General features: G+C 44.2%; 1 protein-coding gene across 3 annotated transcripts; it reads right to left on the bottom strand.

The window, feature by feature from the left end:
• Window positions 1-3698: 3698 nt before the first annotated feature.
• On the bottom strand, window positions 3699-7703 carry LOC101774118. 3 transcript variants are annotated; one of them, XM_022827397.1, is made up of 12 exons: window positions 7164-7703; window positions 6796-7106; window positions 6470-6652; window positions 5356-5457; window positions 5244-5279; window positions 5047-5142; window positions 4861-4962; window positions 4628-4744; window positions 4489-4521; window positions 4357-4407; window positions 4142-4226; window positions 3699-4059 (listed from the first exon to the last, which is right to left on the bottom strand). In XM_022827397.1, exons 1-12 carry the CDS (start codon window positions 7456-7458, stop codon window positions 4031-4033), a joined length of 1440 nt encoding a protein of 479 aa, XP_022683132.1. In that variant the 5' UTR covers window positions 7459-7703; the 3' UTR covers window positions 3699-4030. The 3 variants fall into 3 exon arrangements, with proteins under 3 accessions (XP_022683132.1, XP_022683131.1, XP_022683130.1); XM_022827396.1 differs by having other exon boundaries at window positions 4873-4962; window positions 6796-7703; XM_022827395.1 differs by having other exon boundaries at window positions 6796-7703.
• Between the last annotated feature and the right edge of the window lie 4381 nt (window positions 7704-12084).

Genomic DNA, 12084 nt, shown 5'->3' on the forward strand with positions numbered 1-12084 from the left:
TACATGTATGAGTCGTACTGATTTAGTTATAATTTATTTATAATTTGCATATCCTTGTAATTATGTTTTGTTTATCTATGCTGACTGGTTTACTCTTTTTAATTGCAGGTCATTGAGCAATGGTGGGCGGTATGAGGAAGCTCACGTCGATTTGCGAGAGACTAGCCGCGTCAGGGACTGGTTCAGGGTCAGGGTCACGTTCAGAGAGCGGTCAAGGGACGCGTCGAGGCAGGCCTCAACGTAGGGTTGAGGAGGAGGAGGAGGTGGTCCAGAGGCCTCGAGGGAACGGTAAAGCGGCGAGGCCCCCGTCGCCTGAACCTGAGGTGAAGGAGGAGGAGGAGGTGGAGCTACCTTCTGCACACGCCTCTGGGGACGACGAGCAGGAGGAGGCGGAGGAGGAGGAGCAGCAGGAGCAGGAGGGTACGGGGAGGCAGGGGATGCTCAGTCCAAGGTATGGTTGCGAGGTCCCTTATCCCTCCCGAAGCGTCCGATACCTGAGCATTTACGCCCGCTGATTAAACCGGTTGGGACCAAGTAAGTAACTTTAAATATTCTTAATAATGTTCTTATGTTGAAAGTTACAAAAACTAATAATTTATATTAATGACTTGTGCAGGAGTTGGATTAAGCTCAGTGGGGGTGACCACAACCGTAAGGCCAACGGGATCCTTGGTCTTTTGTGCAGGGTTCACTTCCCTGGCTTGGTGGTGTACGTCGGACAGCAGCAGCCGGCCTACACGTGGGACCACTACGTCGCCACCCCCGACATTCCTAATTGTCAACAGAGGAGATTCCCCAACATAGCAGAGCGGGTCAAGGCCGAGCTGTGGGTAAGTACTCCTCGCACTAAATTGCTCAATACATCACCTACGTTCGACATTCTTGAAATAATAACTGTATACGCGTCTATATGCAGGATTTCTATAGATGCCAGGAGGGATTCGAGGCCAAGGCGAAGGCCGTCTGTGATGTAGCCGCCAAGAAGCTCGTGAAGGACATGCATTACGAGGCGCGCCATCATCGAATTCCACGCTCAATACAGATGGATGAAGGTTAGAAAAGAGGAGGCAAGAACAATGAATCTGACCAAGGACCAATTCATGAGGGTAAGTAAAGAACGTTGATACTTACTATTTAAGATTAATTAGGCTCAATTTCTTTTTCATATGTCACACGCTTGATGATGTAGGTGCCTCCGTGGTGGTGTCGTGCGCATATCCAGTGCTAGGAGAAGATGGTCGACGTGTGGTTGGAGCCCGGGTGGTTGGAGAACCACCTTGCTTGCCGGAAGCGGCGTTTGCAGATGCCGACTGCACCACACCATCAAGGCAGCCTAAGCCTTGATGAATATAGAGAAAAATGGGTACGCAACTCCAATTCTTTATTCTAACGTTCAATTCTACATAATTCCTAATCATTTTGTATTTTTTGCCGCAGTCGGCGTCACATGATGGCCGACCTTGCTCCCAGCTCAAGGCAGGGGTCCTCTCCAAAAAGGGCAAGGCGACGGCCGATATCGATTTCAACCCAGACGACCCGTCCGAGGCGTACAGCCATTCTAGCATACACAATCGCGTCAGCGAGTATACAAAGATGGCTAGGGAGTATACAAAGATGTGACACATGCTAAAAATAAGCAAAGGGAACCAAACGCCCCCTAAAACTATGGGGCGCGCCACCACCACATGCTCCCATCCCACCACCACCACCTATGGATGGGTAATGACGTTGATAGCGACGAGGTGGGTTCCATTCAAATTTAAAAATTAATATTGAAATGTGCGATGAGACAAGCTTATTGAATAGATGGTTTGTAGGTGTTGGCGCAGAATCTAGACTTCAGTCTTCTGCGTTGAATAACACGAAGGACTTAGGAGATCTGTTTAACTCCAATAGAGGCTCCAAACGGCTCGCAAAGATGCAAGGCATGCTAGTCAATTTGACCTGAAAATTAACAAGGTAAAGGTTAAATTCCTAAGCCGGTCAGTGAAACCTTTCAAACTCATGGGTAGGTATTCTTTGAATAAACACCAAAAATAGATATTCAATGTAATCATGTTGTGTAAATAAATAATAGCAATAATGGCATATGCCATCGGCTATATGAGCCGACGGACTAAGATAGAATCAATATAAAACAACAGCCATAAAGAGTAGTTCTTACTAACCATATGCATGGCAAAATAAACCGACAGATCTAATTAATGCCATGAGAAGTAGATTGGATCACCAAGATAAAACGGCTGAGAGGACATTAACCTTAATCTGTTAATCTAGAAGCCTAGAATATGACTAGTAAGAACCTCCTGCCTACCACTTACAAACTGATTAAGTTAATAGATCTAATTAATGCCATGAGAAGTCAATTGGATAACCAACGCATGACGACTGAGAGAGGGTATTAACTTCAACCCATTAATTAAATAGACTAATTTGTGGTAGCAAGGCCTCGGATGCATCACCATCGGCTCAATGACACCATCGCGCTACCAGGAAAGATGGATAAGATCTAGCCGGTGCATCGGCTATCCATCGCAGCGTTATGACGTTAAGGATCCATTGGGTAGCAATACGAGGGGTAGGGGTAGAGATCTATCGGACCTAGCATATATAAACATGTAAAGCTTGCAAGATTTAACCAGTCGATACAATCAGATAACTGGTGAACGCTTAAAAGAGACTAAAGAAGCCGATAAAGACAACCTGATCAGATCTAAGTTGTTCGATAGGTGTGAGCACTTACACCGACTAGGGAAGCCCATAAAAGACAACTTAATTAGATATAAGCAAACACGATAACTTGAGCAACGTCGATAACAAATAGAATATTGGACAAAGCCTAGAAAGTTCTACTTGTAATCTAAGTTAACTCGATAACTAGCCACACGACCAAATGTCAGAATATTAGACTTTAACTTAGAAAGTTCTGATAGGGATCGTAATGACAGGCTGAAGGTACTTATAAGCTCGCCTGAGATCAAAGCCGATGCAGTCCTGCATGCAAGAAGAAACTCGTTCGATTCTACTTTACTCCTCCTAAGATTTTGACGGCGTGCGTCGAAAGCTTGTATTGATTGATCATTGTTTGTTATAAGGCTCTAAGGCTTATATTTATAGCCAGGAGAGCTAAAGTCCTAGTTGATTATGGCACAAACTATTAAAATAATTTTAAAATCTACTAAAAATAAATCTCCACGCTTTTCCTTATTTGATGTAGTTGGTTCTGCATCGGATCGGGCTCCCGCAGAGTCTTCTAGAAGCTGACTGCCCGCAGTCAACCCTGGTCAAAGGTGGGCGTCAGAGAATATTCTTTCAGCTTCATCGGCTGTCAAGACCTCATCCTCATCGGCTTTGTGTTTATGGCTTGTCTATCAGACAAAGCTTATTGAGCTTGCTCTAACATAGCTTGGTACTTGGTAGAGATAGGAAATCTGTTTAGTTATTACAGTAAAGTTCAAACCACAGCCTCTGTAGATAAACAACATTACTCACGCCGTCCGCAAATAAGAGATTCCGAGGCTTAAATTTTGTCTATATACTAGGAAACCAATCATCACGTGGCTGCTAATCAAGCTTTCAAGCACGTTCACCGGCTGTGCTTATATTTGTTGTGGAAGGAGTATAACAGGGTTAAAACAGTCCTTACATTTGTTGTGGATGGAGGAAGTACATGTTACAACAATTTATAGTCCAAATCAAGACCCAAAGGTTAAAATCAAATTTGATAAGCTCGTAAACGCATGTTTAACTGTTATCGAGTCACAAATGGTTGATCTGAAAACACTTTCAACAACTGAGGGTTGAAGTACTACGCCCTTGGCTGATACATCAATCTCAGTGTAGGTTATATTATATCGGCTGCCAAGGATATGCTGGATAGTAGATATCTCAGAACAATTAAACTATTATACTACATAAAAACAATCTCAAAACCCATAAGACTAAATAAAGCCACAATTTCTTTCTGACAGCCACACCACCACCTTTGTTTCGCCATCGTCTCCCTTGCCCTGTGGAGGGACCCTTCCTCTTACCATAGTGATTCAGAACCTCTCCTTCCTAGTAAATCACAATAGTAATTCAGAAACTCATATTTATTATTGAGACCTAAAAGGTGTGTGCCTGTTGAAAGTCTGCGTACCTTTGGGAATCAAATCAATATCTCTTGCAATTTCCAACTTTTTCCTGGCATAATCCAAATAGAACTTTCGTTTCAAAGGTGAAGCCTGAAGATAAAATTCAGCCTCCGCTTTAGCAAAATAAAGCCAATTTCCAGACAGCATTAAAAGCCATAATCAACTAGTAAAAATATATAGCTACAGTACAATTGCTTGCCACGGAAATCAATTAACTTACTATTTTTACAACAGCCTCTCTTATCAACTGCCGAGCTTTATCATCTGCGGCCTGAAAAGACAGAAGTTCCATCAGTGTAAAGAATTTATTTCCAGTAGCAGTAGGGCAAGGATCCCAAGCAGACCAGCTTACCATTTTGTCAATGCCAGCCACATGGGCATCATACTGGAAAAAGGAACAGGACAAAATAAGCATCTAGATGAACTGCTAATTGAAAAAAAATATACACCAAAGAATTAGGGAAATGCTAATAAGAGGAGAAGGAACTTGCATAATCTTTTATTGGGAATCTGCCTGGAGTGTTTTCAAGCTCATGTTTAATATAAGAACTGCGCAAGGGAAACATGTCTTTGCTATGTATTTCCAACAAGGCTTCTTCGAAACTCATCTGAAAGAAATTGAGGTCAAGAAATATGTCCCTTAGCAAGCAAGCATATGTATAAGAATGCAAAGCGATACACCAACAGAAATGGAGAGCAATGTGGGTTCCTTAGTTGTGCATACTGAGGTACTAACTTTTCCTTTAGCAACCCGCTTCCAAATCTCAAAATAGAGACCATCTAATCTCTTGTAAGAAGAATCAGACCTAATGCTACAGATATACTCCTGCATTAAAGAATAGAATGTCAAATTCCAATATATCAAACACTTCTCAACAACAAAATTAACAAGTAAGCAAGGTGGTATTACCGGGAAACCGTAGGAAACTAAAAATGGGGAAACATCGGGAAAGCCTGCTGCAACCTCCAGTGCTTGCATGTAAGCCAGACCTCTAACTCTTTCCCACTGAACAACAAAAAAGTTCCCATGCACGATGTGTCACTACAACATCAATTTACATTGCACAACAGTTTATTAAGCACTAAAGGCTTTTTGGGAATGCTTACCTGAATTGTGCTGTCTCCCAGATAATCTTCAACCCACTGTCATATGAAAAGAAGGCTATTAGACCAAAGATAATGTGACCAGTAGTTTACACTTCGATCGAATCAATCATACCTTGGTCCGGTTCGCTACCTCTTCAAAGTACTGTACATATGCTTGGTCTTGTTCGTAAGTGTGAATAATTTTGTGGTAGAAATCCCAATCTAAATATCCAGGCTGCACAAAAGAATATGTTGTCTATTAAAAGCAAAGTAACATCTACTATGTACAAGAATATTTCAAGTGCGGAAATATGTGCGCTAGCTGACTGTCTCAGAATGCAAACTTGAAAATGTGGATTTCCAAAAGAAGCCTAATATGATTTGAACCAGCAAGCTAGAATTTGTTGATACTATGACAAAACCATGCAGTCATATGAAAATCCTATTGTGTGGGTCTTAAGTACCAAAGGACAGTGCATTGTCCATAATTATAAAAAGATAACAGTCATAGCCATAAAACCAAGACAGCTAAACTCAGCTCCCTCACCAGATCACTAGATGTAATAAAAATAGAGCAGTGCATGCCTACGTAAGATAAGAATTTCATGTGCACCTTTTCTGCTATCGATTAATCATCCACAGTCGAAGTGGTGTGGAGTGAAATGCAAGGAACTTATATTCTATTGGTTTTCTTAACTAAAAGTTGTATGTATCATGGCCATCCCCCAATGGATAGTTGCAAAAATACAATAGTTTTTTTTGCTTCCTTCAAGAAAAGCAAAGACTGCCAAGTTGATTATGATCGTTGGCAAGTGGCAGATGGATCCTCGCAACAAACTCAACACAAAATTTACTGCTGTTTCACTGGTCCAGCAAGTTATAGTCAGACTGTCATTAGTATTTTTAATACGCTTGAGAACATTAATTACAACAAAACAATAATGTTAATCACACATGTTGCAGACCTTGTTGATGCCCAGAACAACAAATTCAAAATAAAAACATAGTATTAGCTTCAACAAAACTAAATGTTTGCAGCATATTATAGAAGGTTGTAGCAGATAATTAAGCTAAGCTTACTCTTCCAACATTTTCTTGAATTAAGCTATTAAGGAATACAAAAGGCTTCAAAACCAATCAAAGTAACATTTAACGCGGATGGGTATAGCAACATGTACTTAGTGATAACAAGAATGAGAATTAGAATTAAGCTAAGTGGCATGGAGAATTCAGGTGTTCATACTTACAGCGCGAAGCACTAGCCGCTGGTAGTTATCATACTGAGCGTTCCTGCAGCGCTCAAGATCGAAGTACCATTCAAGGCTGTCCTCATAGTACTCGAAAAAACTGTTATTATAAAGTTTGGACGGAGGGTAATGCAGTTTCAGATTCACATCATCCAGTTCAGTCAGCTTCCTATCCACTGTTAACTGCAGAAGACAATCATAAAGTAATTAAAAACGGATGCAAAGCAGATGCAGAAAACTAGAGTACAAGGTACCAGACAACATCGTTTAGATACGCACAAAGAGTAAATTGCTAAGTCTTCTATTCATGTGACTTTTAAAGATACCTCATAAGCTCTGATGCGGTACAAGGCTAACTGCTCGTACAACTCCCTGAGCTGCTCTGGCTCGTATTCAGGACCATAACCACAAAACTCAGGATCAACAAATTTTAGGCTTAGGCGTTTGCTTAAACACAAAATCTTTTCCTGGATGGTTTCATCATCCATGTCGAGGAGGGCCTGCACATCTCCTCTTGCACTCCCTTGTTCTTGTTTGTGCTCTTCAATGGCATGGACACCAATCTTGCCTGAATGCTGTTCATCTTCAACTGCAGAACAAGGTTTTTTGTCAGACTGTCCATCTTCATGTTCATCATGTGCAATCTTGCCACGTGCCCTAGAACAAGTTGATTTCGGCTTCTCATGTTCATCATGTGCAATCTTGCCACGTGCCCTAGAACAAGTTGATTTCGGCTTCTTGTCCATCTTAAGAAGCAAGCTTGTTTCCTCCTCATTAAATGGGGCTTCTTCTTGTGCAACTCCTGACCGGCTGCTGCTGCTGGTGGAATCATCATGTAGCCAGCTTTCTACCTCAGCCTTCCTTAAGGATGCTGGCACAATACCTTCTCCAGATCTATGAGGATAGGTGGGTTCTCCTGACCGAGAAGAGGCGGCGGGAGCCGCGGGTCCAGAAGATTTGCGGTTCTTGGAGCGCCGCCGCCTCTTCATCTTCGCGCCGTAGGACGGTTGAAATCAAAGCAGCAAAAGAATCGAAACCCTAACAAAATACAAATCACTCGTCGAGGTTAGGGTTTCGGGCTTTCCTGCAGTTGGGGACTCGGCGATTCGGCGGAGACGGATGGATTGGAGTTGGAGACTCTCCTTGGCGACGGCGAATAGGCAGCGGAGGGGATCGCGTTGCCATCGCGTGGGGTTTCCTATTTCAGGCGGATGGATGCGAGACGTGGATTCGGAGGAGAAGAGATGCGAATATGCAATGAGACGAAGGATTCGGAAGGCTCTGGAGTCCCGACGCGTTCATGGGCCTGGCGGACGCGCGGAGAGGCGATCGGGGCCTGGTGGACGCGTTCATGAGCCTCAGCCAGGCTCTCTTCTCTTCCCTTCTCGGTTGGCCCAGTACTTCGCCCGCCAGCCCTGCTACCGCCCGCACGTCACCTCCGCCTCCTACGTGCCACCAAAATTTTCTCAACAAACAATTTCAACAATTTAAATTTACTATTTCAACAATTTAATTACACTATATTTCAACAATTTATATAAAATGTTGAACTAGTTTTTCTAAAATGTCCAACTAGCTTGGATGAAATGTTGAATCATGTATTTGCAAATGTTGAATGCATATAAAAATGCATTTCACCATTTGAAATGGAACGTTGAATAGAATTTGAAAAGGTGTGTCAGTGAAAAGAGCTTGGAAACACGGAAAAGCCAGCACGCGTGAGAACGGTGAAATCGAATAGAACAATAATCTACCGCGCGCGGATGTTAGTTGGACTTTAATGGACTTTTAAATTTAGACTGCTTATATGACTTTCAGAAGTTATATAGCAGTTATATAGCGTTGTGATTACGAAGACAAAACTACTCGAGCCGAGCGACGGCAATCCATGGTCGTAAATATTCCTATCACAAATCTGGAAAGAGCTTTTGATACAGTACAGGCTTAAGAGCACAATACTCCACTTGTGGCAATCGCCTCAATCAATCTTTTAACAACGTTGATGCCTCAAGACATGCGCAACGAAGTCACAGCTCAGCTCGTGCAGCGTGGCAACGGACTAATCACACAACTCGCGGAGCAAAGCCTACAAACTACTTGACAAAGAATCACCAATTCCTTCTATTCCTCACATCACAGCTCACCAAGAAGGCAGCAGAGGAGCTGCAGCCAACAGCGACGTTCCAAGAAACGATAATGAAGTCGCCAACCAGCCCCGGCAGCACAGCCAAGGCCCAAGCAAACACAAGGCCCCAGCACGCTATAAGGATGTTGAAGAGGCCAGCTGCACCAACTCGGTAAAAAGTATTCGCCCTACTCGGAAGAATCACGAAGTGTCAAACTTTAGTGATCTGCGAGAAATCCTCAACAGTCGGTGCGAACGAGAAGTAGACAACTACAACCACTTTCCTGCTTTCACAAATCGGGTAATGAAGACAAAACTACCCGAGAAGTTTAAGCCGACAGGAATCACCAAGTATGATGGCAAACAAGACCCAATTCAATAGCTACGATGCTACTCGCTAGCAGTCCAAGCAGCCGGGGGCAATAACGACACCAAAGTCATCCACTTCCCGGTATGCATGGAACCCGCACCACTGACCTGGCTTGAGTCACTGAAACCCAAATCAATTGACTCTTGGGAAGATTTGACAAAGGCTTTCACCAACAATTTCGCCGACTCCATGGCTAGACCAGGCAACAAAATCGACTTGAGCCAAATTAAGAAAAAAGAGGCGAGACCTTACGCGACTACTTGCGTCGATTCTTCGAAAAAAAGGCAACAATAGTTGAAATCTCAGAAACCGGCGTCATCGAGTGCTTCCAGAACGGACTCTACGATCGACGAACATACCAAGACTTTGGTCGACGCCGACCAGCTAATGTCAAAGACCTTAAGGTTATGGTACAGCAGTGGGCAGATGAGGAAGACAAAGAGCGGGAACGATTTGGTTCTCACCACAACCAAGGGCGCGACAACAGCAACCACAATGACCAAGATAGAACTCGGCACAATGATACTCGAAATAACTTTTCGAGTAATCATAACCGCAAAAGGAAGCCCGACAACACTGTTGCTGCCATGACCAACTCCGGGAAAAAGGGATCCCGCAAAAATGATGATGGGCCGACCTTCACCGAACTACTCAAAAAGCAGTGCCCATGGCACCCGACTAGCAAGCACTCGGCAATAGACTGCTACAGCATATGTCAAGTAATGCAAGACTTACCCACGCCACCACCCCCTGAAGAGTACACCAAGAAAAAAGATAAGGGCAAGAACAAAGTCCACAGTGACGAAGAAGAAGAGGCCGATTTCCAGACCGCCTCCAAAACAGTCAACGTCATCTTTGGCGGAATCCTAGGCACCGCATCCAAGCGAGCCAACAAACTCGTACTCAGGGAGATCATGGCCATTGAACTAATGGATCCAACATCGCTAAAGTGGTCAGAAGTGCTCATATCCTTCAGTAGAAAGAACCAATGGACTAAGTTCTCAGAACCAGGTCGGTTCCCCCTAGTACTCGATCCGGTTGTGGCAGGCTCAAAGTTAACCAAAGTACTCATCGACAATGGAAGTGGACTCAATGTCATTTTCGCCAAAACATTGAGGAAGATGTGCCTCGACGTTACTGAAATGCTTACTCCAACGGATTCACCCTTCTATGGTCTCATACCTGGAAATGCAGCTATACCACTAGGACAAGTCGTCCTCCCAGTTACCTTTGAAACTAAAGAACACTATCGTACCGAGTACATCAGATTTGAAGTCGCCGACTTCGAAACATCTTACCACGCCATACTCGGAAGGCCAACACTTGCCAAGTTCATGGCCATACCACACTATGTTTACTTGGTACTCAAAATGCCAGGCCCCAAGGGAGAACTAACGCTACGAGGATATCTACGGCGATCCTACGAATGCGACACCGAAGCCGTGAAAATTGCTGCGACTTCTCAAGCACCTAGTCACAGCTTCAAAAAAGCTCCATCCAACCGAACTTGAGATCCCAAAAAACAAGTCGGGGTCCACAAAGGTGAAACCCGCCAGCGAGCAAGACTTCAAACCAGTCGACCTCCAGACGGGCAACCCTTCCAAGACAGTCCTGATCGGAACAGGGCTAGATCCTAAATAGCAATCCGCGCTCGTCAGTTTCCTTCAGGCTAACCATGATATCTTCGCTTGGAAATCGGCTGACATGCCAGGTGTGCCCAAGGAGCTGATCGAGCACTCTCTAAATGTTGATCCCAAAGCTACTCTAAAACGGCAACGACTTCACCGGTTCGCTCAAGACAGACGAGAAGCAATCAAAAAAGAGTTAGCCAAGCTACTCGCGGCAGGGTTCATCAAAGAAATCTTTCACCCTGACTGGCTCGCCAACCCCGTGCTCATTCATAAGAAAAATAACAAGTGGAGAATGTGCGTCGACTACACCGACCTTAACAAGCACTGCCCAAAAGACCCTTTCGAACTACCCAGGATCGACCAAGTGGTTGACTCCACCGCTGGGTGCGCTTTACTATGCTTTCTCGACTGCTACTCCGGCTATCATCAGATAAGCCTCAAGGAAGAAGATCAAGCCAAAACAACTTTCATCACACCTTTCAGAGCTTTCTGCTACAAAATAATGTCCTTCGGACAAAAAATGCAGGGGCAACTTATCAACGAGCTATTTAGATGTGCTTCGAAAAGCAGCTTCACCGCAATGTCGAAGCTTACGTCGACGATGTAGTCGTCAAAACAAGAAACCAAGAGGAACTCATCGATGACCTGGAGGAAACTTTCTCTAGTCTGCGAGCTTTCCGATGGAAACTCAATCCTACTAAGTGTGTCTTCGGAGTACCTTCTGACAAGCTACTCGGGTTCATCATTAGCCATCACGGCATTGAGGCCAACCCGGAAAAAATATCTGCCACCACAAACATGCAAGCACCAGCTAACATCAAGGATGTGCAGAAACTCACAGGCTGCATGGCCGCTCTCAACTTGTTCATCTCAAGACTTGGAGAACAAGGACTACCCTTCTTCAAGCTTCTCAAATGTCAAGACAAGTTCAAATGGACGGAAGAGGCAGACAAGACACTAACACAACTCAAAGACTTTCTGTCAAAGCCTCATGTACTCACCGCTCCTTCTCCGAACGAAGACTTGCTCCTATACATATCAGCTACTACTCATGTCGTCAGCACGGCAATAGTAGTCGAACGGTCTGAACCGGGCCACGCTTACAAGGTCCAACGACCTGTCTCCTTCGTCAGCGAAGTACTCTCGGACTCCAAAACTCGGTTTTCACCGATACAAAAGCTCTTATACGCAATCCTGCCCACCTCCCAGAAACTGCGCCATTATTTCCAGGAGCACAACATCACAGTCATCTCTGACTTCCCGCTCGGTGAAATTCTTCACAACAGAGACGCCACGGATAGAATCTCCAAATGGGTAGTTGAACTCGGAGCTCTCACCTTGGACTTCAAGCCAAGGACAGCTATCAAATCCCAAGCTTTGGTCGACTTCGTAGCTGAATGGACTGAAAATCAAGTACCAACACCAGTCGAACGGCCAGAACACTGGGTAATTGTTGACGCTAGATTTCGACACGAGTAAAATCGGCGTT

The sequence above is a fragment of the Setaria italica genome, chromosome VI, assembly GCF_000263155.2.
Source record: "Setaria italica strain Yugu1 chromosome VI, Setaria_italica_v2.0, whole genome shotgun sequence".
Lineage (NCBI taxonomy): Eukaryota > Viridiplantae > Streptophyta > Magnoliopsida > Poales > Poaceae > Setaria > Setaria italica.